This window comes from Morus notabilis, unplaced genomic scaffold, assembly GCF_000414095.1.
Source record: "Morus notabilis unplaced genomic scaffold, ASM41409v2 Scaffold717, whole genome shotgun sequence".
Taxonomy (NCBI): Eukaryota; Viridiplantae; Streptophyta; class Magnoliopsida; order Rosales; family Moraceae; genus Morus; species Morus notabilis.
In genome coordinates this window covers 437,011-462,057 of record NW_010363083.1, presented here as the reverse complement: position 1 = coordinate 462,057, position 25,047 = coordinate 437,011, and the positions used below count along the sequence as shown (strand labels likewise).

The following is a 25,047-nucleotide window of genomic DNA, read 5'->3' as shown; positions in this document are numbered from 1 at the left end:
CATGTTCCCCTTTTTCCTGGAGGGGGGCGCCGACTTGCGACAGTCGGCAAATCTGAATTGTATCGTCAATCTTACTGCAGGAATTAGGCAAATGACCATAAAATTTTGAATTTATAAATTGTTTGAGTGGAAACTTTTGATTTCGCTGAAGAACCTTGTGAATTTTATTGTCCCAAGTATCAGCCAATGCTAAAAGGTATGAAGCGGGCTGTGTATTCTTTAATGGAATATATTTTGACTTTACCATAAATTGGGAATCAAGTGTTACATGTAGGTCAGAGACTAGTCTAATGTTGTCTGGTTGTAAATTCTCTGATAAGTACCTTTGGTATTTGACAACGCTTGTTTTGTGGGAAAACAGCTTAAAGTTAAATCAGTGAATAATATTTGGTTAATTTGATTTAGATATTGGCAAAATTTGTATAGTATCTTGAAACCAGACTTCGTAATGGCCCGATATATTAGTTTCACGTTTGTCTCCATTTTAGCCTCCGCTTCATTTTTTTTTTTTGTTTTTTTTGTTTTTTTTTGTTTTGTGTGTGTGTGTGTGTGTGTGTGTGTGTGTGTTGTTCTGGTTATCCTTGGGCTATGCACATATTGAGGTTTGGACGAAATATTAATATTGTAAGATTATAAATTTTCAGCTGGGAATTGGAGTCTCTGAGATGAGATGCACCCTTATTTCTTTCCACCAAAAATTGTCATTTGATGTTTTGGTATAAGCAGAATATGTGCTTCTTCTGTCATCTATTTAGGCAGCAGTTGAACCGAATCCTTGATTGGTTCTTGAAGATTTGCTTTTGGTTATTAGTTATTTCCTTTCCGGCCAATAAATAATTTATCGGCGGTCCCAACTCAACTCCTAAAGTGTCCTAACATTAAATGACAATTACATTTGATCAGAATATACTTTTTGAAATTGTGAGGTAATTGGCTGGGGATTATTTAATCAGAATAATAGTAGTTTTAAGTCACGTGAGATATTGACATCTAGCATCACCAAATCATCAAGCAGCTTTCTATATGGTCTATTTTCCACTCTTTAGAACGTAATTGACAGTTGGCAATGCAATCAAATTGGTCTAGTCCGATTCGAACCTTCCATTTTCTTTACTTTTTGTTCTTTATTTTATTAAATTTTTAACTTCGGATTCAATATTGGATAATTTAACCAAAATCCCATCTTCTGTTTTTTCTAATTTTATATTTTAACAACTGGGTTGAACAAATTCTATCCATCTCTAACAACTCTATTCATTACTGTCCCATTCGATGCTTGAAATGGTCCTACTGTTTAAGAATTATTGTACAACACTTGTGTTAATCTTCAGCCCTTGTTCAACTTGTACTCCAGTTTGGTTTTGGGATAATAACGCCATAACATTAAAATAAATCAAATATGTTGTTCGAATACAGTTCCATCCATGTCCATTGAAAGTTGAAAAGCAAATAATTGTACAATTCCAATTTCCACCTACGGTGGGAATAAGGGACCAATAATGAATGAAATCTAGACTGTGAACAGGGGGAGAATAGGTATTGACTCTTGACCCTTGCATTGGTGGGCCCAGTTAAAGTTAAGGCAACTCAAGCCATTTCACTTTTAACTAAAAAAAAGAGGCCACTTCCACAATTTTGCCATCATAAAACACATCCATGGTACAAATACCATACATTAAACTACTTTCTTGGAAGAAGTTGACAAGGAACACCAGATATTAAAGAGCGCCCTTTTTGTATTTTTATAACAACTGCCATGAAATAGATACAGCACAAACTCATGATCACTATCTAGCATTAGCCACAAGAAGGAAAAAAAAAAAAAAGCGTTATCATCATATTAACATATTGACATCGTTATAACAAGATTCATAATTAAATAGTTAAAAAAATAAGTTACAAATGCATCTTCTAAAACAAGTATCTTCCTTGTCAGTTGTCACTATAGAAGATTGCATATCCATTTTAACTCCTTTACGGTCAACTATAAGCTTGTACACTTCTCTTTGAAAAACAGGTCAAAATTCAGGCAAGTCCCAATGGATGTTTAAACATCGGACAAAATGTAAAAATAACTGCGAAGTTGGTGCTTCAAGAAACTGCAAACATTCCATCAATAGATGCCTCCTGTTGGGCACCTTCCTGACCTTGCTGACAGGACACTCACTGATTTTAATCACTCGAACTGAAGCTTTGATTCCGTATTTCTTTTACCTTATTTGCTTACTCATCACAGTACAGATCCCGTGCATCAAATGATTACTGGCTCGAACTAGCACTTGCTGCTATTCATGGATCAGCCAACATTTTTCACAAATTTTACGGACGGAGGCGCTTCTTTTCATATTTGTCATTCCTTAACGTAATTCTGAATCTCTTTATTGGAAGAAAATGAGTTTCTTAAAATTTTAAATTTCGAATTGTGTCTCCGCCGAGAAAATCATCTAATGACTAAAACCATTGGTCAGGGGCTATCAGATTTCAGCCTTTCAGCATCCAAAAAGTCTGGCATCTTTCAGCAGGCTTCTATAGGCAGACGGTTCACGAAAGGTTAACATGCATTTCCTCGCCGACTAAAGAAAATATCTCATCCACGCTAAGGAAAAGAAAGAAAACCGTGATGAAACTGGTAAGAAAGTGACCTTTTTCATCTTTCCAACAATGCATGAAAGACAACTTCAATTCAACAATTAGTGAAAGAAATTAAAATAACTCATGCTAAATTCAAAATGACTGATTACATTATCATTGTCAAATTAGTTAAATTCCGTTTATTTTTTTGCTATTTAAAAACGTGCAGCTGTGATTTATTTATGTAAACAGAAAATTTAAACTGAGCTTATAAGTTCCCGAGTTCCATCTTACCTGTGAGTATCAATGTTCACTTCAGCAAGCCATGTTGTTAGGTAAACCTGCAATGATAATAATTTGGTGCCATGTAAGAAAAAGAAATAGCCTTAAGATTATATATGAATTAGCGAGATGATCTACACAAATATTTTTACCTTATTTTGGAACTCTTTTATTTTGGGTGCAGTCAGAAATAAAAAGAAAGGCTAGTATTTAGCTATCAAAGTATAAATTAAAACATTAGATCTGAATGCACTCACTCACATATATGAATGAGAACTTTAAAAAAAAAAGGAAAAAAAAATATAAAACTTCCATGCATATTATTAGACTGAATCAATTTTAATAACCAAAACAAACCAACATAGTATATAAATATGCGCATACGCACTTCCAAACAACATCTGTAGCCTAACAAAAATGAAGAAAAGCAGAAAAGTCATATATATTCATTCAATTTTTTGCTATGGTAGAGTTTTCTAAATTCTTAGTTAAATGCAAGAGAAAAACACATGCCTGCATAATCTCTCGATTTGGCTGCTGGTTAGATCGAGCAGCTGGCACATTAGACTTCGATACCTGCAATCTTGGAAAGACTGGCTCAGAAGTTTCCCCAGAATACAAGTTACAAATACTCAAATCGTCAAATTCTCCTGTATAAAGCTCGTCTGTCCAATTGAACTTGTTGAGCATTGACGATTCACAACTAGTAGATAATAATTCCACCACAAGCAAGCGCTGCCGAGAGCAGAAAACAATAAGACGATAATGACAAAAACTAAAACTTTCATGTGGTCTTAAACTTAGCCACTTACCTTCAAATTCAGTTCCGATATAAGCATCTGCACTAACTCCTCAGCCAATTTCTCTGAGCCATTGGAAGATCAGTCATGAGTCATTTACAATAGTCTAATGAAACTTACTAGTTCTCTGGAAAAACTGAATGAAAATCCAAAGGTACACGTTGCATAAAAAAATGAAATTATTAACGAGATCATCAATTGTAGAGGATCTTAAATTTCGAGTTTTGGACATACCAAAATAAGAAATTGACCAAAATGTGAAGATTGGGATCCCACCACCATCTCCTGGATCATTCTTATCCTCAGAAAAATCTGAAAATTGAACGAGTGAACTAGCACTCCCCACTTTGAGATAAAGTCTCATGGATTTACTAATTTTCACCATCTGAGCTACAACACCCACCTGTGGAGGACAAAATAAGATAACACAATAAATACATCTAAGTTTAATGTCCTTTGATGACAAACAAAAAAAGCCGCTGGTCTACATCATTCTTTTGGAACTTCTGAAGTCTAAAAGATAACTTTTGAAACAAATCATTTCTTCACTAACATTCAACTCTGGAAAACTAAAGTGGAACATATAGAAACGTGTTGGGTACAAACATACCATGTCTTTGTACGATGACAACAGTTTGGTCCGATGACCCTCCTGAAAAGGGGGGAACCAATTACTAAAACTTGGGACATGAAAAGGACTTCTAAGTCAAACTCGTATTAACAATCTATAAACCTTAGAGCAATTCCATTGCAATGCCAAATTAATGAGCTAATACCTAATTTTATTATTTGAGTGGAAAAAGACTCTCTAATGCAATTCTAATGCAATGCTATTTCTGACGTCAAACTTGGCAAAATGCTATACATGGTGTCAAATTTGACTCCAAGTATATTACAAGTCAAATTTTAGTAGTTAATTATTATTGGTTGATGTATTACCTTTCTAATAAATCGTTACAACACCGTCACTTTTAGAGCTTTAACATTAAAAGATTAGTTTCATGAATTTCAAAGCTTAATAATTATGATAAAATAGTAAATATAGCATTTACAATAGTATTATGCATAAGACTACAAAATAGAATTACATATATTATTCTCCCACATTTTAGTTATAAATATAGCATTTACATTTTCATTGGAGATGATCTTAAGTTGAATAAACAAAAATCATTCACTGCTATGGACACTGCAGAAACTGCGGACAAAAAATCATTCACTGCTATGGACACTGCAGAAACTACGGACAAAGAAAATGGAAAAAGAAGGAAAAGAAAAGAAAAGAAAGAAAGAAAGTTAGACAAAGGCCAGACTGAATAATACCTGCTGCTTAAGCAATTTCCAAGAACCTTTTTTCCGTATATCGGGCATGTCGCTTAGAACTCCAAGTTCCATTGATGGTATGTATCTGAATCAATCAATTCTAGCCTCTTTCAATCTCACAACCAAAAACTCATAAAGACCCATCGCTAGAGAGAGAGAGAGAGAGAGAGAGAGAGAGAGAGAGAGAGTACGTGAGAGAGAGGTAAGCGTTGACGAGAGAAGTGGCGTGAGAACGAGAGGCAGAAGAAGAAGATTTCCATTGTTGGGTTAAAGAAGCAAGCTTCGACCACTGGTTTTTGAGATTTCGCTGAGCGGCTGGCCTCCATAGCCTTGCTACAGACGGCGCGAGCGGTGAAGGGCTACGGCTAGCTGCTCTGGGGTGAGGAGAAGGGGTTGCCGGGCCTATGGATTCTTCTTCTTCTTTAGCTGTTGGGGTTTGAGTTCGGTTTTGGTCCGCCATTGCTGTGAGTTAGCGGAGGTGATTTGGGACGGATAAATTTATATACCAACTGCAAAAACGACAACTTCTCATAATAAATTCTGAAAACGACAACATAAACACATCATACAAACGACAATAATTTTTAAAATGGCAAACGTGCTACAAGATAACGACATAGCGTTTTGAGCGAGTACCATATTCTGATATATCAGCGGGACCCACTGTCGGTCAATATACATGCTCTTTTAGCTCGTGCTTTGCAGTTGATTTGGGCTTCAGAGTTGAGAGAGAAAGAAAGAGAGAGAGAGATGTCGTCGCACGGGAACTTATCGGCGGCGAACGATCCACGACAGCCATCGGCGGCGAAGCCTTACGTCCCTCCGGCGGTGGCGCCGCAAGATCTGCCTGTCGATTACTCAGGTTTCATCGCCGTCATCTTCGGCCTCTTCGGCGTCATGTTCAGGGTAATTCCGACTCCGATCTCCATCTCCTTTCATAAATCCTCTTCAACAGATTCTTCGATTCGCGTTCCGTGCTTTTCAAGTCTCAATTCCTAATTTTTCCCTGTGAATTTTGCAGTACAAACTGAGCTCGTGGCTTGCGATCATATTCTGCGCACAATCGATCGCCAACATGAGAAACTACGAAAACGATCTCAAGCAGGTCTCCATGGCCATGATGTAAGTTTAAATATGTTAAAATACATGTGAGATATATGATTGTATGTATATTCAAATATGTAGAACCTCTTAGAGTAACAATTTAGGAAATCAATGGCATTACTGATGTCTCTTTCATTTCACCGATTTGAGTTTTTAATTTTAAATTTTTACGGTAAAAAGTTCTCAGAAAATGTCACATCAACTTTTTTTGCTACAGTGAAAAGCTATCAGAAAATGTCACATCTCAACTCGAATTAAAAACTCGAATCCGCGAAGTGAACGAGGCCTAAGTTTCAAAATTTCTATAGGTGTCTATGGAATTTCCATGATTTGGATTTATCCACTACTGAGGCTAGCTTACATTACTCCAATTCAACATGTCATATTTTGAATATTTATGTAAATTTTCTATGTCTATGTCGGCGTGATGTATTTATGAACCAATTTATGGAATTTTTCAGAGGATCTATTTAGGAAGTCAACGGCATTCGGATGCTTAGGAATTTGATTTCTATAATCTATTTTGGTATTTCAGTTGTTTGGAATTTACTCTGCGTGTCATACTTCCACTAGTGAAGCTAGCGTAGATTAGTTAGTTTAGTACTATAGTTGGGGACAAGTTGAATTGTTGAAAGAGGAACACTAGGTTCTTTTCTTAACTTGAATCCCTGATACAGAGAAGGATTGCGTTTTGCCATAATAAGTCATTATAGAGGTTGATAGTTAAGACTTGGTTGGATCTTTTAAGACTTGAAAAGGACAATTCTTATTTGATCAAAGTAAACCTGATAATCAAAAGGCCATAGCCGTCGGAATAGGCAAAGGTGAGAGTTGCTTTGCTCTGATCTAACTGTTTCTGTTGATCTTAAATTGCTCCCGATTTTGAATTTTATGGCTTTGTAATATGGTTTCAAAATGTATATCAATGAGCTCTTTGTAAGTATGACCGGAAAGAGGCCCTAATTGTCTATCTGAACATAAATGTTACCTATGGTGATCCTGAACGGAGGTATTTTCCCAGTTTCAAACAAGAATAAAATAATAAAATTGAGGTGATTGTGTTAACCGCTTTGAGGTAGAAAAGTCCTTTTCTTGTAGCGCCTTAGTTTCAGAGGAATCGTTTTTTCTATACCATTATTTAAGATTTTCTGTTTTGAGAGTTGAGTAAAGAACACACCCCTCCATTAAAATGCGGTCTTAAGCTCTCCGCTGATGGGTTTTTCCTAAAAAGTACTCTCAACTAGTGAAGTGGAAAAGATAAAAGTTTGTGACATCTGATGTACGATCTAGGTGCAGTCTTGAACTTGATAAATATGATACTGTAACACCTTGAAGTTCTGGATTCAAGCGTTATTATATCTCAATATGTTGATACTTTCAATGCCTATGTTCACAATGCCCGGGATGTTCTTTTGCTTTGCTCGAGCATATGTGCTTATATTATGATATATGGTTCTTTTGTTTCTTTGTTCTTTTACTTTTATTCAGTTTGATTGTATTCTCCATACCAGGTTTGCTATAATGGGATTGGTGTCAAATTACTTTGGGTATGCTCGTCCTGGCAGGAAGAGTTGAGATTCCATGGATTACTCTAGGTGATTGACATTTTAGCTTCATTTTCATATTTTCGATCCTTGATTTTGAGATAGTAGAACTGGTATTTGATAGAGTTAATATGAAGACGTAATTCCAGGATATGCATATTATTTCAACCTTGTCATGTCTCTGCAGTTAATGTGTTTCTGGCCCTCTCTTTTTCTTTCTATGTTTCAGTTTGAATGAGGGGAAATAATAAATAGACAATTTACTCCAGAAAAAAAAAAGAAACAAGAGAATTTTACATTTACATCAAGTAACAACTCTACTACAGTTCAGTGGACAGTTGATGACAATTTTTAATGAAATTGGGTTATTATAACACTACGTTATCAAATTTTTATATTTGATGGTAATCACGATGGAAACGTAACCATTAAAAACTTGTCTATATATTTATTAATTTATTTATTTGGTGTGGTTTTAATGATTACTCTAATATTTAACAATTAATATATATCATTATTTTAGTTATAAGATATGAATTTGACGGTTGTAATAAATTAAATAGTTGATTAAAAAAATTTATGACAATTAATGAAATTGAATTTTTGTCACGCGAAATTATCAAATTTCTATATTTGATGAGTAACCACGATGAAAATGTAACTATTGAAACCTTGTATATATATATATATATTTAATATATGTATGTGTGTATGTTTGTGTAGTTTTAATAGTTATTTTAATATTTACCTATCGATGGATATCGTTGTTTTAAACGTAAAATATTGATCTGGTGGTTATAATAAATTAGTTAGTTGAGAAAAAATTTATGATAATTAATGAAATTAAATTCTTATCACATCACATCATTAAATTTTTATATTTTAATGGGTAAGTACTCCATAATAACTATTAAAAATTCGGCTATGCACTTTTGAAAGATAAAATTCCAAAATAAAAAACAATTCCTTTGTTACAATACAGTTTTGAAACACAACATTTCAAAAGCAGTACTAAATTTACCAAATATGACAATGTTAAGAGAATAATAGCCTAGTCAATATGGATTGTTTTGTCCGATTAGTCACTAAGAACACGTAAAACAGAAAATCGCATCAATCGAAGATTTAACAATAAAATTCTGATTCTTTATAAAGATATAAATCTCATCCCACATTATGTTACACGTGTAATATTATACCTATCGAAAATGACAACGCTTTGTGAAAATTAATATGGTCAATACAAATCTCGTTTTATTCGGCTCGTCGATACGAATGCATAGGAAAAAATGTCTTAAATATCCTTTTACATTATGTTATATAGGCAGTACCATACCTATTGAATATACAACGCTCAGTTAAAAATAATGTTGACGGTGATTTTTAGTCAACTAAAGATTAACTCTCCAGTGACACTCACAGTAATCTCTCACGTGTTAGTAGAGGATTAACGTTGCATAAGAAGATAAAAAAGATAGGAATTTATAGTGGTTCGGTGAGAATTTTTTGCCTAGTCCACTTGTCGATGCATTAATATTTTGTTGATTATAATCTCTCTGGAGTAGTAGCATAGTGCGTAAAAAACTTACTGAATTTCTTTGGCTCTATTTATAAGCCTTGTACATATGAGAGACATCATTTACATTCCTCGAGAAGATCATCTTCTATCTCTAAGTTTTGGGATTTGGCTGTTACGTTTTCATGATTTCAGCTCCCAGGTCAGGCTAACTACTATTACCAGTTACATGATTTCCTGACTTGAACTTGGGCAGTTGATACAGTGTATCTTTTCTCGAGTTGACAGGATTTGATTTGGATTAGACCGGGTTGCTCTCTCGACTTCGAGACCCTCACAACTCAGGCGGGGTCCTCGACGCGTATCCTCCTGCATGAATTCTTGCCGTCTTGAGGGCATCCTAGATACAACATTTTTCTTGACGTCAGCGATCGACTCTCAACTGGGATACCTCGTCGCTTGTTAGTCAAAGGAACGATCGATTTCTCGACCGAGGTGTAACAATTACCCATAGATTGGAACACCGCGTCGCGATGTTGCAGGCTATACAGCGTCGAGAGTATCACGTGGCAATCTCTTTCCTGCAGAGAGTGGCGGCTGCTTGTTGGCACAGTGCCATCATTGTAGCGAGTTTCTCGGGCAGTGGACCAGTCCTGTCGATCGTGTCAACAGTCACATCTCCCATGTCCTGGTGCCACGTGGCAGTCGGGGGGATGAGTTGCAGCTGTTCGATCAAATTCACCTCCCCTGTTCTCTCCCCGACCATTAAATTGCGTCTCTTCAGATTCACCGTTGGATGGAGTCGGATCGGATTCAGCGGTCGAGATCTGAAGTCCTTTGGACTTCCCTGAGACTTCTAGGCTCCCTTCTCGAGTATATATTATCCCTTGGGACAGTCTCACGGTTGCCCATTTTTCAGAACGCTGTTGTTTTGTCAGATTTTCACCAGGAGTTACCTTCTCCGATTCCAACTTCTGTGTACACTTTCCGTTCTTGATTCTCTCTCACTTCCCAGTTTTTAGGCCGCCTCAAGGACTAGTAAGTCGCTTTGTTCCTTTTGCTTTTTCTATGTGATTCTAGAACCAAAACCTGCAAAAAAGCAGTCTGTTAAAAGAAAATGCGCTTACTTGGTGTCGTTGATCCTGAACCTAGGGCCGTGCCCGTGTGGCATTGTTTGTTCGGGTTCAGTTGCTTTTTGTTGGGGGTCCTCAAGCTCGTTCTTGGGTTCTGGGGACCCTTGCATGAGTTTTTTCCCATCTCCATGTCCATGGAAATTGAGTGTTGTTAATCCTAAACTCTAGGGTCTCTCTGGTCTGAACATGCTTCTGTTTCTTCTCGCACGTTATTTGTGACATCTCGACTATTAGGCACTAACTCGACCCCTTCTATGTTTACTTCCAGAGTATGCCGCCCAAACAGGTTAGAGGTCGAGAGGTTTCCACTTTCAGGGTTAGGGATGACCCTGAAGAAGCTACGACGCCGAGCATGTCTCTGAGCGACAGCGGGGATTCTCTGCTCCGCTAGGTGGTTGAGTACACCGAGGGGTTTGTCTCGACTTCTCGGCCGGATGAGCTCATTCTCCTCAACGATGATGACGATGGCCTACGGGTCGGCCCTGTTGAAGGCCATAGTTACGGGGTGGTGTCGACCAGCGGCATCTCAGGGATGGTGACCGACGTTAACCCGTCAAAAATAAAATCCCGGGGTGCCGTGAAGGCGTTCCGCGATGTAGGTATCGACGCCAACAATTTTTATTTGATTATTTCGACCCCTAATGACAGAGCTCACAACCCCCTAGCCAACCACATGACTGTATATACCCGTTCCCTTAGTTTTGGGCAGACTCTGCCATTTCACCTGTTCGTGAAGGCCCTTTGCGGTCTTCACAGAATTTCTCCTACGCAATTGTCACCCAACTGTTGGGTGACGATTAACTCCATGATCATTTTATGGAGAAAATTTTTGAACCTCGACATTATCGTTGATGAATTTTTGTACTGTTATGCCATTAGGGGTTCCCCAGGCCAGATGAGATTTTTCTATTTATGCTCTCACTCCAAATCCAAGCCTCCAGCCCCCCCCGGTCGTAGTCGAGAAAATCTCTAGTTGCCACGGGTGGAAGCCCCAATTCTTCTTCCTTGGTGGCAACTTCAACTCCCACTCACTCGATGGCGAGCGTCCTTTGGGGACGCAGACAATATTAAGCAAATACTGTAGGTCTCATCTTTATTGGGTTGTTGTAAAACCTTTTCTGTTCGCCGAGCTATCTTATATACGTTGCTCTAACTGCAGGTGAAGTCACTTCTCGACCAAAGCTTTCTTCGGCCGCTCTGGCATGAGTCGAGCAGATCTTATCTCATTCTGACTCCTGCCGAAGCTTTACCATTCTCAATACCCAGGAGAACTGTTGACTGTACGGTCTGGTAGTCACTCTTGACCCTCCGCGATAGCCTATCGCCCCTCCCGCAGATCTCCTGAGCGGTGAGCTGGATCTGTAGTTTGGTTTGCTATAGTCATATTGGTTCTAATTTTTTTTTTTTTTTGTAGCTGTGCCATCCACCATGAGGTACGTTCTCCCCAGTAAGTCGAAGAAAAACAAAGGGGAGGCATCCTCTAGGTCGACAGGTCAGCCGTCGACCTAAGCTGTTCCAGCCCTTGGGGTCATTAATGTTCCGGACTGGGGAAGGTTTGTCATCACCCCCGCTCCTAAGAGACAGAGAGCGGACGAGCTGTAAGGCTCTTCTGTAGTTGAGGGGTCATCTCGGGCATCTTGGCGCCTAGACAAGGGGAAGGGCGCCGAGGTCGAACATCAACGGCCCCCAATTCCTTATCTCGGACGTGGTCGACCACAACCTCAACCAAGCTCTGCGCCTCCCTCCTCGCTTCAGCCTTTCCATCCAGGCCATTTACACGCACTTTCACCCAGACTCCTAGGACAAGTTTGCCGGGATGGGCCTCCTGGAGCGCCAGCGCATAGCGGTAATCCGCCAAGTCTCGGTATGTTTCGCTTGCTCACTTCTCGACCTTTATTCTCACGTAGCTGATCTTTATGTCTTAATCATGTCTTCTCTTCTTCATCATCCAGGCTCTCGAAGCTATGCTTCTTAATTATGTGGAGCTCGAGACTTTGCTGGACCAGGGTACCCCGTCGAGGGCTGCTGAGGAGGAGCTCACGGCTCTGCGCGTTGCCCGGGAAGAGCTCTCCTCGGACTTGTAGGCTGAGAAGGCCAAGGTAATATCCATTGGGGAAACGATCGTCCAGGATAAGAACGAGAGCTTCCAGGAGGGTTTCAAGGAAGGATGCTCTAAGGCGGTCGAGGCATACCTTTCCTCTCCCAGCTTCTAGCAAAAGAAGAAGGAGGCGGTCGAGGAGTTCATGGCCTCTGAGGAGTTCTGCCGGTCGGTCGACACTCAGTTAGAAGCATTCAAGTCGTCCTAGGAGTTCAAGAGTATGGTCGACCAGTAGGTGGAGCAATTCAAATCCTCGAAGGCTTTTGAGGGTCTTCTCGCTCACAGGCTTGAGGCTTGCAAAGCCTATGTTGAGTTTGAGGACCTTCAATTGTCCTTAATGAGGTCTGCTGGGGACCAGATTCTCGACTGCTTTCGAAGAAAGCGCCCGGAGGAGGTGGAGGAGGTCGAGGAAGTGCAGGGGGCTGAGCAAGTACCAGGGGATGGGGCGGAGCTATGAGGACTTTTCTTCCTCTCTTTTCTATTTTTTTTAAGAAGGGCCGTAAGGCCAAGACATTGAATTGTTATTTTGTAACGGCCATAAGGTCGAGACTTATTATTATTATTATTTTTTGCATATATATACAAGTGCCTATTTTGCGTATGAATGCTGTGGATATACTATGTATATAAAGAAAATTTTTTTTTTTTGGTTAAGCATGGTTAAGCCATGGCTCACTACCTTTATAGACTTTAGGGTGACGTTATTACCCCCTCGTCAAAGATAGTATTGGACTTATTTTTGACGCAACATTGGCGACATTTATCAGTCGGCGTAGATTGTAGATCTTTAAGTATGTAAAGCCAAGTAGAGCGTGATGTAGTATTTCGTTGTATTATTTGGCATAGATCAAATGAGTAGAAAATTGAATCGGACTTATACTTATGTAGAATTTACACGTTGACTTTTCAGCTTGTAAAAAATAAAATAGAAAACAGAACAAGTTAAAAGTGCTAAATGTAACCTTTAGGTCGACCTTTCTCGCCGTTATTGGTAGTAGGTCTTTAGTTAGTCTGCATTCCATGTGTGCTTGATGTCTTGACCATTTAGTTATGTGAGTCGATAAGATCAATTGGCCATAACTTCCTTTATCCTGTAAGGTCCTTCCCAAGTTGGGCCTAGAGCACCAGAGTTCTTAGGTTTAGTATTTTTGGTTACCACTCGTAGGACAAGGTCTCCTACTCCGAACTGCTTATGCTTGACCTTTCTGTTGTAGTATCTAGCAGTCATGGCTTGGTATGCGGTGAGCCTTAGCTGCGCATTTGTACGCCTTTCTTCCAAAAGGTCGAGCTCCAAGCCCATTCGCTCGGCGTTCCTGCTCTCTTCGTACCGTGTCACACAGCTGGTAGGAATGGATATCTCGACTGGAAGGACCGCTTTCACCCCATAAGCCATCGAGAAGGGAGTTTTCCCCGTGGTAGTCCTACTGGTCATCCTGTAGGCCCACAGGACTTTCGGTAACTCATATGCCCACTTTCCTTTGTAGCTGTGGAGCCGCCACTTAAGCGTGACTTTTATGATCTTGTTAACCGCCTCAACTTGTCCGTTGGACTAGGGGTATACAACGGAAGAAAAGTTCTTGTGAATACCCAATAATTTACAAAACTGGTTGGTGTTGTCATTGTTGAATTGTCTCCCGTTATCTAACACGAGAGAATGTGGTACACTGAACCTGCATACTATGTTGTTCCATATAAAGTTTGTACACTTTTCCTCTGATATGGTCATCAGTGGCTCGGCTTCTACCTACTTCGTGAAGTAGTCGCCAGCAAAGATGGCGAACTTATATCCCCCAAGGGTTTTGTGTAACGGGCCAATAAGATCAATCTCTCACTTAGCAAAAGGCCAAGGAGAGACTATCGACGTTAGATCTTCTGAATGTAGTCGAGGGATGAGGGCGTACCTTTGGCAGCTTTCATACTTCTTTGCATACTCGGTCGCATCCTTTTTGAGGTTGGGCCAGTAGTACCCCTGTTGTAGTATTTTATAGGTTAAGGACTGCCCCCCTGCGTGATTTCTGCATATCCCGTCATGTACTTCTGAGAGCATTCTATTTGCTTCTTCTTCATCAAGGCACATGAGCAGAGGCGTCGAGTATCCTCTTTGATAAAGAACATTGTCGTGTATAGTGAATCTCGACGCCTGGTACCTCAACTTTTTTGCTTGCTGTTTGTCCTCTGGGAGTTCACCGTCGACCAAATATCTGATGATTGGGTCCTTCTAGCTCGGCCGGCGATTTATCGGCATGACTTCAGGTTTTTCCTCAGTGGTAGGAGCTTTTAAGACTTCCACGGGTACTAGCTTCAACAATTCGGCGTCCTTTGAGGTGGCTAGCCTGACAAGGACATCAGCATTGCTATTTTCTGCCCTTGGCACTTGCTGAATGTTGTAGGATGTGAATTTTTCCAAGGCCTCTTTGACATTCTTAAGGTAGGCTGCCATTTTTTCATCATTGGTTTGATATTGGCCTTTTACTTGATTCACGACCAGTTGCGAATCGCTGAAGATGTCTATGGCCTCCACTTTTAGGTGTTCTGCCAACCGGAGTTCGGCTAGCTGTACTTCGTACTCTATTTCATCGCTAGACGCGGGAAACTCAAACTTGATGGCCGATGTTATTTTGTAACTTTTTGGGATATGCAATACCAACCCTGCCCTACTGCCGTTGTCATTGGAGCTCCCGTCGACGTAGAGTTTCCACCTGAGTGGTTTGTTGGTGGCTCTTGTTTCATCTGACAATCTTGTGAATTCAGCTACAAAGTTGGTCAGGGCTTGACCTTTGATGGCAATCCGTGGCTTGTAGTCAATGTCAAACTAGCTGAGTTGTATGGACCATTTAAGGAGTTCTAGAAGCGTCGGACTTTTGCAATACTTGCCAGAGTGGATGGTTTGTCAAGACTTGTATGCTATGGGCCTAGAAATAGTGGCGTAGCTTTCTCGACGTCACCACTAATGCAAGGGTGAGTTTTTCCATTTGCGGGTATCTTGTCTCTGCGTCGAGGAGGTGCTTACTAGTGTAGTACACTGACAGCTGAACCTTCTTCTCTTCATGGATCAACACTGAACTAACGACGTGTTCTGAAACCGCCAGATACATGCTCAACACTTTTCCGGCCATATGTTTGGACAGTAAAGGTGGTTTCCTAAGATGTTTCTTCAACTGTCGGAACATGTGTTCTCACTCCTTCGTCAATTGGAATGGCTTGCTTGTTTTCTCACAGGGTATCAAAAAATGATATGCACTTATCTGTATATTTTGAGATGAATCTGTTGAGCGCAGCCACACAACACGTTAACTTCTGGACCTTTTTTGGTTTCCTTGGCGATCTCATGTCGAGGAGTGCCTGTATTTTCTCCGGATTAGCCTTGATTCCTCGACTGCTCACCATAAAACCTAAGAATTTTCCCCATTTAACCCCGAACGCACACTTGAGGGGATTTAGCTTCATTCTGTACATTCAGAGGACGTCAAACATTCTCTCGAGGTCCCCCACATAGTCCTTGGACTTCTTGCTCTTTACCAGCATATCATCCACATATACATCCATCGATTTTCCTATCTGGTCAGCAAACATCCTGTTAACCAGGCGTTGATAGATTGCTCCAGCATTTTTGAGGCCAAATGGCATGACTTCGTAGCAATGGGGTTTGAAACGCACTCGGGATACAAAACTTCCCGGATGAAGTTGTTTCTTATCAACTTGTCGAGCGGCATTCATTGGTCGACGCTTCTGCCTTTTGAAGGGACACTTTTCGTCTATGTTTAGCATGTGACATATTATGTCCGGACTTATCCCCTCCATATCTTCGTGAGTCCAAGCAAAGACGTCGAGGTTGCTTCTGAGAAATTCTATCAATCCTTCCCGGCTCTGCTCTTCAAGTTCTGAGCTCATTCTTAGCTTTCTTGTCGGCTCTTTTTCATCAATGGGGACCTCGACCAATTCTTCGACCGGTCCCGTTCTCGTCTCTTCACCCGAGAGCCTTGGATCTAGATCGGACTCCTCTGCTCCGGTCACCACCATCTTCATCTCTTTTCTCGCCTGCATCGGCTTAGCTTCATGGCGGACGGTCTCTGAGTATATGAGCCTCGACTCATACTGGTTTCCTCTGACTTTTCCAATCTCATTGGGGGTTGGAAATTTCATCATTTGATGATAGATTGACATGATCGCCTTCAATGCTCTCAGCGTTAGACGTCCTATGACTGCATTATATTAGTCACCTCCCTTCACCACCAAGAATTTTGATATGACGGTCGAGGTATGTGGTCGGTCACCAATTGTCATTGGCAGTTCTATTATCCCCTCGGGGATGACACTATCCCCGGTGAAGTCGTATAGGGGTTGCGTACTATTCTGCAGTCTCGTTCAGGGGATTCCCATCTTGTCGAGGCAGCCAGCGTACAATATGTCTACCGAGTTGCCGTTGTTGATTAGGATGTTGCAGGAGCATCATTACGAGGGAAATACACTCCGTTTGCTTTTGTTTCTGAAAATATTTTCTCGGCCTCTTCATACCTCGCGGCCTTCACCTCTCTACCGGACACGCTCATAACCCTCCGGTTGAACTTTTCCTTTGCCTCTCTTGTATACTCCTTTTGTGCGCGGCGAGAGATACCGCCGATGTATGGCCCTCCAAAGATCGTTCTTATCTCGCCGACAGGTTCAGGCGAGTTGTCTTGCCTTTGATCATCCCGTCGGTCGTTGTTTCGCCGATTATTGTTGCCACGTCGGTCGGCTCGGTATTCATTGAGCCTCCCTTCTCGGATTAGCCTTTTGACTTCATCTCTCAAATCAAAACATTCGGCGGTCGTGTGTCCGCTCTCGCCGTGGAACCTGTAATATTTGCTTTGATTTCTCCACCCTGGGTCGGACTTGAGCGGTGGTGGGCGACGCAATACCTGGAGGTGACTAATATCGTGATAAACGTCCTCGATCCCCATGGTTAAAGGGGTGTAGGCGTCGTATTTTTATGGCTTGGGTCGCTTGGTATCGCCCTGTCCTGTTGAGGCGTTGTTACCCCTGTTGTGTGGGGCTGGATTATACCTTTGCTCCGCTTGCACCTGAGGATTACCTCGACGCTTCTTGCCGTTGTTTTGATGGCTTGACTGTCCTACTTCTTCTTTAGTGGAGACCACCACCTTACTTTTTAAGGCCTTTTTGGCCTCCTCTGCATTAATGAATCCCTGTGCCCTCATCAAGAATTCTTGGTAGATCTGTAGTGGCCTCCGATCGAGGTCTGTGCTATACGGGATATCCTTCTTCATGCTTGATAGGGCCCTCATCAAAGCCACCTCGTCAGAGATCCCTTCGGTGGCAGCCACTTGTTCCCTGAACCGGGCTATCCAATCTTTTAGGGACTCGTTTGGTCCCTGATACACCCTCGAGAGGTTTTGCTTGGGTGAGATATACTTTTTGACACCTATGAACTGAGTCAGGAAGGCGTTCTTCAAGTCATCTGAGCTAGTAATGGAGTTTTGTTTTAAGGACCTGAACCATCTCCTGGCGGAATCAGAAAGATGATTTCTGAACGTCCGGCACATGACCTCCTCGGGGTACCCGTGAAGGATCTTGTGCCCTGTGTAGACTTCCAAGTGGTCATCCGGATCACTCCTTCCATCATATAGCGGGATAGGGGGCGGTTTATACTTATCAGGCAACGACACCTGGATGATGTTTTCTGTGAATGGGTGGTTGTGAGACGTGTACATCTTGGCGTCGACATTTACGGCCTCGACCACCTTTCCCACATCTTGCTTAAAGTTGTTTAGCCGACTCCCTATTTGCTTTTCTAGCCTGACTATCTTGCCGTATTTTCGGCCGTGAGCTTTTCCTCCTTGGTCCGCTGCACGTCTCGGTCGCGTCGAGCGTTTAGCTGCTCCCTCAGGTCTCCTTCGCGTACGGATGAAGATTCTACCAGAACAACATTTCTCCGGTTCACGTTCTCCTGCGGTTGAGGAGGCACTTCTCTGTTATTCGCTGTATGGGCCGTAGCCCTCTCTTGGGCGCTCCTCTTGGCAGCTCGTTGCCTGCTCTCCACAGATCTATTCGACTTGGCTAGGTGGGGGTTGTTAGCCCCACTGTCACCGACCCCCTCAGCGTGTAACGCCCTGAAGAATTAAATGAGCTTAATTAAGGTAATTAAGATTTATTAGTGTGCCTAATCTGGTTTAATTAATTAATTATTGATTTTTAAATGTTTCTGATGTGTAAATTTAAATATTTCCAAAGAATTTAAATATTTTATGTAATTACATTTTTTTTCCCCAGAAGTGTGTGTAGACACATTCTCTGTACTGTATTTTTAAATATTTAGACACCTATTTTTCCGTTCTTTTTCCCTATTCTTTTCTTTTTCCTTTTTCTTTTTTTCTTCTTTTCTTTTTCCTTTTCTTCCTTCCTTCCCGTGGCTGCTCAGACAACACACCCTTTCTCTTCCTGTTTTTCTTTCTTTTCCTTCTTTCCTTTCTTCTTCTTCCACGGCAACCTCTCTCTCTCTCGCTTTCTTTCTTCCTTCACCGCCGGCCACCTTCTCCTTCTCCGGGCTCTCTCTTGCCGGCCTTTCTCTCTCCTTTGCTCTTTCTCCATTTTTCTCTCTCTCTCCCGGCTTGCTGCCGCGACAAAAAAAAAAAAAAAAACCGGCCGAAAATGAGAGAAATGGAGAGAAACGGGTTTCAATCCCTTTGAGGTAAGGATTTCTTGAAAACCCATGCTTGGATTTGAGTTATTAGTTTGAGAATTTAAAATTTTGGTTAGGTTTGAATAATTTTGAGTTAAGGTTTGAATTTGAACAGTTGTTGGAATTGATTGAAATTTGGGGGTTTTCAGTTATTGGACTTGTTTAGTTGATTGGAAATTGGTTTTGATGGATTCTGGAGAATTTATTTTGAAATTGAACTTGAATTGCAGGTTTGGCATTTTTCCTATTTATGCTGGCATGTTATCGAAATTTCTTTAAAAAGTTATTTTTAAACTGAAATTAAATAGGAAACCAATTTCATGAATTTGATTTCTATCTTTAAAGAACCCCCAAACTGATTATAAAAATCGGTTGTGAAACTTGGATTTGAGTCAAGAAACACTAATAGGAAATCAAAAGGATATAATTGAGTTTGAATTACTTTAGGAATGAGATTGGGATCCTAAAGTGTTGTTTTGCATCAGTGCTAGCTGAGGACTCAGATTGAGAGGCTTTGAGGAAGCGAAAGCCGGAATAGAGTAACGCTAGCCACAAGTTTGATATTTGTGGGGTAGGATTTCTTACCCCTTTCTTTGTGAGCCTATTTTCAAAAGGTTTTTTGGCATTGCAAATGTTTTAAAGAAATAGCATGTTTGCGAAAGAAAAATATTTTAACCCCCATGGCTTGTGTAGATTCTGGGGAGTATAATGAACTGTTTCATAAAGTTTAATGAATGATTTCTTAAGACAAGAGATCTTGTGAATCGGTAAACCGACTGATGGCCTAGATAGGATGTGGAGAGTGCATCCATGGGGGCAGGACCCGAAACCCGGCCCGGGGTGATATGGCTTGTGCATTTGGTTGTGTAAGTAATTTATCATAGTATAAATTACTTGCTAATTCCTTGGAGAAAAAAGATGTGAGGTTCCGGCTGTTGTGTTGGAACTGAATGTCTATATTTATTCATTTACTCATTTATTATTTGCTTATTTACTTATTTATAAAGTTATTTCAAAATATATCCTACTGGGCGTTTCGCTCACGTTTTTATTGTTCTATAAATATTAAACCTCTCCCAGGAAATTCTAGAAGCGGTGCGGAGTAGCTGAGTTAGATTGCTACCATCTTGAGTTGGAGAGGATTGTGTTCATCCTCCTGATATATAAATGTAAGGAAGTGTAACTTCTGTAAACTCTTATATTTGGACTTCTAGATTGTGGTTGATGTCTGTAATGTTATTTACATGCTCATGTATGTACAATACTGTATGTCCTGTGGATGGAGCCCTGAATGTTGTCAGCGGCTCAAGTAATAGAACCTCCTCCGCTGTAATTTATTTTAATTAAGTGTGGGGCTCGTTGGAAATTTCTTTTATTATCACGCGTTTAACCCCTAATCGAGCTCCACGTCACCGACCCCGGCTGCGGGGCGTGACACAGCGTCACCACGTTGGTCATCAATCACTTGGTTCCCGACGGCGGCGTTCACTGGGTTCATCGGCGCGTCTTCCAACGGCGGCATCGAATTTGGCCTTTGGTCTCGTCCAGTGAGGGCTGTAGCCATCCTTTCTACGGCTACAATGAGTGTTTCGACCTGCCTTTGGAGCCGGTCAAGGCGGTCTGGGGGGTTTCCAGCGGCCGGTGGTTGTGCCTTGCAGTTGGGTCGTACTCCAGCCGGTTCCAGGCCACTGTTGGGCGGATTCGTTGGATTTCTTCCTCCGACGATAGGATTCTGGCCTTCCTGGCTTTTCTGAGTCGCCATCATGTTGCGAGTCTTCCTCCAACCTGACCCAATTTTAAAATTTTAGATTTAGAACTTAGTTGGGCCAACACTCTCTCCTTTAAGGTCAGGCCGGACTAGCCTGAATATCATATTTTTAAAATTTTTTATAAAACAGTCTGATGTAAAAGTAATCCTTTAAAAGCATAAGAAAGGACAAACATAGAATTATATTTATATATAAGAAAAGTAATTCATGGAAGTTAGGAAACAAACCAAAAAAGCTATACATGAATAATATAATAAAGAAAAAGATAAAAAATCAATTTTTTTTTTGTATTCTTATGTAATATTGTCTGTTTATGTGCATAGCTAACACTTGGTTTGGTTAGTGTAACATTCAAAAGATGTAATCCTACTCATGTAATAATGAGTATTACACTTACGCAAACTAAATGTTACACACACATATGAATTGTTGAGAAAATTTGCTTAGGACCTAAGCATATAACAGATAACGAAAAATTAAAGCAAAATTCACACCAAGACTTTTATACAGGTTCACCAATTTAGCTATATCATGTTTCTATTGCCATAGATTCTACTATTCAGTTGAAGATATTCTTTACAAAGAAAAGCACTCAATTTTACTTTGTGTTTCTCTCACTCAAAAGATGTTTTCTAGCCTAACACACCAATTTTGTCTCTGAAAATTTGTCACCAATAAATCTCCCAACATTGGTATTTATAGAGTACAAGAAAAGTCCCAAAAGGCCCTAAAAAAATCATCAAAACCGCCTTAAAACCGAATCAGCCCCGACCTAGCGCTGGTGCCCTCATCTTGGTGCTGCAGCGCTGCCTCATCTCATCCCAGATGTGCGCACCCTGTGTTGGCGCTGGCCTGCTTCGTGTTGTAGCAGCCTCTTGGTGCCGCGGCACCCACTGACCGGGGCTGCGGCGCTACGCTGATTTTCTCCACCTTTTTTCTTGCTTTTCCGAAGCTTCTTCTCCACGGATTAGGCTCCACATCCTTCTCAACACGAACGATGTTATATGAGAATGCAAAAAACATTGCATTTGTAATTGGATTGTACGGATCCAGACTTAAAAGTTTGTCTATATAAATATATATAACATATAATACCTTTCCTGTAAAATGAACAAAGTCCTTAATTAAGATTTTTGGTGATAGTATATATATGCAACACTATCCACAAGAGACCACTATTCCCACCAATGCCAACTTCAATGTGCCCTTACGCGTGCTTAAGAAATTAACTGCCGAGGTAGTCTCTTAATTATTGCAGTAAAATTCTTGTTGTGTTCGGCCTTATATATTCTTTTCTCTTCTCTTTTTTTCAACCTCGAGAAGATATATTTTTATTGCTGCTTTTTATGAGAAGAAAATTCTACAATAATATTACTATACCTTTAAGGAACAATCACTACAGCTCCAATCTAAAAGGGCAGTTCAAATAAATAATATATTTTTCTAATAGTTTTTGGACCCGTTTAGTCCGCTGATTCCAGTTTTTAATTCGAGTTGAGATGTGACTTTATGTGAGAGCTTTTTACTGTAGTAAAAAAATTAGATGTCGGTGAAATGAATGGTTCTTCTAGTTAATACCGAATTATTGTTATTCTCGAAGTTTAATTATACTAGTAACTACTTGATCACAACATACGATTTATTTCAGTTTATTTTTATAGCTGCGTGGATGTAGATGTGTGTTTTTCCCAATACGTGTGAATAGTATCGTACGTATTTTTTTAACGAAATGTTTCACACATTAGTCAAAATGTGCAAAACGTTTGGCACAGTTCGTTTTCTTCATTTTTATCCTTGTTTCTTTTTTTCTCCTTTCTTCTTTTTTATCTTATTTTTCTAACAATTTATCTAACTATTGTTTTAAAAAATGCCACGCGCAAAGTGAACGTTCTAGCTAGTATGTATGTATGTATGTATATATATACATGTTATGTGTGTGTACATTTAATTTTATGCACAAGGAACTTTTGATTGATTGCAGAGGAAGCAGCAGATTACTGGAAATTATTAGAACTGCAAACAAATTCTACAAAAAACTTGGAGGTTTTACAGGCCCTAAATACCGGAAGTACCAATTCGCTTTTGATCTATGATCCCAATGGAAATCCGGTTTGTCTACAATTTGATTCTTGGCTGCTCTAGTTATATCCCTATTGCTATATTATAAACCCAAATTAAGCTGTTCTTCAAATTTTTGTAATTGAATATAAAATGTTAAGCGATAATAACATAGGAAACACATATTTAAAGAACATCAAACTATTTGTTATGCATGCTCACATGATCATCGCCTTTTAATGGCGTGTATACTTCATATGAACGAAAAAAAAGGAAGAGTGTTTTCTTTCTAATCCAATCATGTATTTACTAATTAAATTAATCATTAACTAGAATCTAGTAAGCCCCGCACAATAAAAAGAATTAATGAGAAAAGAAAATATCAATGTTTGCACATTCTTAGTTAAAGGAATGATATCCTTATTAAGTTTACATGGAGTCAATGATTATTTAATTATGTAAAAAAATATTTTAGAAATTACATTGATAACTGAAACTTCGTCTCCTTATAAATATTTAGAAATTACATTGTAAAAAAATCTTTTTCTTTACTTTCCGTTCTCCTTATAATTATCCTTCATGGTATAATTGATAAACATGCCCTTATGTAAAGCACTCTTATTCAGCTTCGTCTGATTACTTTCCTACCGATACAAACTGGTGGAGGCCATTTGTGGCCCCCACCTGTGGTCAACTATTAATAAGGTTGACAATTCAAATAGCGATACGGCGATACAATTCAAAATCCGTATGAAGTTAGCAGGTTTAGATTTATTATAAATGAATTTGGATCATAATTGAGTTGACACGATTAACACGATTAATAAATGGGTTGAGTTAAGATTGACCTTTTAACACAAAATGACACAAATTGACACGATTAACTATATGTATCATTTGTAATATAATAATATGTGATATAATATGAAAATTTATATGATATATTAAATACAAATAATGTGAATTTTAATATTTATAGGTAAAATTTATTTATTTTTCTTAAAAGAAAAGATAAATTAATTAATAAACACGTTTGATAAACATGTCGTACTTAGATTGATATTTTCTGACACGATTAATAAACGGATTGACACGGATACACTAACACCAATTGTCATCCTTACCCATTAGTTTGTCTTTGGTGGAGTAGCAGCCCGATGGGTAAAAAAAAAAAGAAAAAATCATTTGTCTTTAATTTATAGTGTATTGATTACTTTTTGTACGCCATTTGATTTTCCTCATATCCATCAAATTGCATATCAAAACAGGACGAGCTCGAAAACTGGATTGCGGGGAAAAAGTCTGCTTTTATAATTTCCACCATGGACGTATCGGAGCATGATATTAATTCTTTTGTAGAAGTCGAGAAGAAAATTAAAAAGGAGCAAACTGATCATGACATGTTTAAGATTATGTGTGGATTCCTATTTTGGAACACAAGTGCACTGGTCTGGACTGGGGTGAATGGCGAAGGTTGTGTGGAAATATGACATGCTGCGCCTTGGGACCTAATCACAAATTAATAAATGAAACTTTTTTTTTTGTTTTTTTTTGGCTGCGCCTTGGGACCTAATCACAAATTAATAAATGAAACTTTTTTTTTTTTGTTTTTTTTTTGTGTATTTGTGAATTTCCGAGCGATACACCAAAAGATCAAAAATCAGGAGAACTGTTAATTTCCTCCATGGAGGTATCCACAGGAAATGGCACTAGGTAGACGGAAAAAAAAAGATTGACGATAATATTAAGTATTAACCAGCAAAATTGTCAATATAGCGCTATAGTTATTAGCAATGATAAAATCACAAAGATCAAATTTTAGTAGATTTTAGTTAAAAATGGTGGAGCTAACTGGAACAACTCCATATCAACTCCCAATTATGGCTATCGTACTGATAATGTGATTAATTGCAGTTGACAAGTCATTGATGAATCATCGACCAGGAAAAAGCAAAGGACATTAAAATTAACTTTATAAAAGTGTTGTTACTTCTTGTATTAGTTTACGATGATGTTATTTTTTTTTTAATTTTAGTTATAATGGTAACTCTAATATTAATACTTGCCGGTGTGATATTGATCAGACAGTTTTTAATAAATTAGATAGTTAATTATAACAATTAACGAGTTTAGAATCTTATTACGTCATATCATCAAATATTTGTATTTGATA

The 25,047-nt window shown here is 39.4% G+C and overlaps 4 protein-coding genes across 6 annotated transcripts; 1 reads left to right on the top strand and 3 right to left on the bottom strand.

The window, feature by feature from the left end:
* Positions 1 to 1,941: 1,941 nt before the first annotated feature.
* LOC21398581 lies at positions 1,942 to 5,436 on the bottom strand. The gene is made up of 8 exons (XM_024169199.1): positions 5,168 to 5,436; positions 4,977 to 5,061; positions 4,264 to 4,305; positions 3,888 to 4,056; positions 3,666 to 3,718; positions 3,367 to 3,588; positions 2,866 to 2,912; positions 1,942 to 2,596 (listed from the first exon to the last, which is right to left on the bottom strand). The coding sequence occupies exons 1-8, from the start codon at positions 5,434 to 5,436 to the stop codon at positions 2,542 to 2,544; spliced, it is 942 nt and encodes a 313-aa protein (XP_024024967.1). The 3' UTR covers positions 1,942 to 2,541.
* A 237-nt stretch (positions 5,437 to 5,673) lies between these two features.
* Positions 5,674 to 20,371, top strand: LOC21398580 (protein Asterix). 3 transcript variants are annotated; one of them, XM_024169205.1, is made up of 4 exons: positions 5,674 to 5,882; positions 5,998 to 6,098; positions 7,592 to 7,675; positions 20,128 to 20,371. In XM_024169205.1, exons 1-3 carry the CDS (start codon positions 5,727 to 5,729, stop codon positions 7,653 to 7,655), a joined length of 321 nt encoding a protein of 106 aa, XP_024024973.1. In that variant the 5' UTR covers positions 5,674 to 5,726; the 3' UTR covers positions 7,656 to 7,675; positions 20,128 to 20,371. The 3 variants fall into 3 exon arrangements, with proteins under 3 accessions (XP_024024973.1, XP_024024974.1, XP_010101895.1); XM_024169206.1 differs by lacking the exon at positions 20,128 to 20,371 and adding an exon at positions 10,542 to 10,553; XM_010103593.2 differs by lacking the exon at positions 20,128 to 20,371 and having other exon boundaries at positions 7,592 to 7,815.
* LOC112092623 lies at positions 16,802 to 17,311 on the bottom strand. Its single transcript, XM_024169198.1, has one exon. The coding sequence runs from the start codon at positions 17,309 to 17,311 to the stop codon at positions 16,802 to 16,804; it is 510 nt and encodes a 169-aa protein (XP_024024966.1).
* Positions 17,339 to 18,079, bottom strand: LOC112092622. The gene has a single exon (XM_024169197.1). The coding sequence runs from the start codon at positions 18,077 to 18,079 to the stop codon at positions 17,339 to 17,341; it is 741 nt and encodes a 246-aa protein (XP_024024965.1).
* Positions 20,372 to 25,047: the final 4,676 nt, after the last annotated feature.

What these genes read in the sequence shown, in the direction of transcription:
- LOC112092623 (XM_024169198.1), bottom strand. Translation starts at nt 17,311, where the DNA reads ATGGGGATCGAGGACGTTTATCACGATATTAGTCACCTCCAGGTATTG.
- LOC21398581 (XM_024169199.1), bottom strand. Translation starts at nt 5,436, where the DNA reads ATGGCGGACCAAAACCGAACTCAAACCCCAACAGCTAAAGAAGAAGAA. An exon ending in TGTCATCGTACAAAGACATG is followed by an intron (nt 4,057 to 4,263) that starts GTATGTTTGTAC and finishes TGTCCTCCACAG; the next exon opens with GTGGGTGTTGTAGCTCAGAT. An exon ending in CAAATCGAGAGATTATGCAG is followed by an intron (nt 2,913 to 3,366) that starts GCATGTGTTTTT and finishes TTATCATTGCAG; the next exon opens with GTTTACCTAACAACATGGCT.
- LOC112092622 (XM_024169197.1), bottom strand. Translation starts at nt 18,079, where the DNA reads ATGTACACGTCTCACAACCACCCATTCACAGAAAACATCATCCAGGTG.
- LOC21398580 (XM_024169205.1), top strand. Translation starts at nt 5,727, where the DNA reads ATGTCGTCGCACGGGAACTTATCGGCGGCGAACGATCCACGACAGCCA. An exon ending in TCTTCGGCGTCATGTTCAGG is followed by an intron (nt 5,883 to 5,997) that starts GTAATTCCGACT and finishes TGAATTTTGCAG; the next exon opens with TACAAACTGAGCTCGTGGCT. An exon ending in CAGGTCTCCATGGCCATGAT is followed by an intron (nt 6,099 to 7,591) that starts GTAAGTTTAAAT and finishes TCTCCATACCAG; the next exon opens with GTTTGCTATAATGGGATTGG.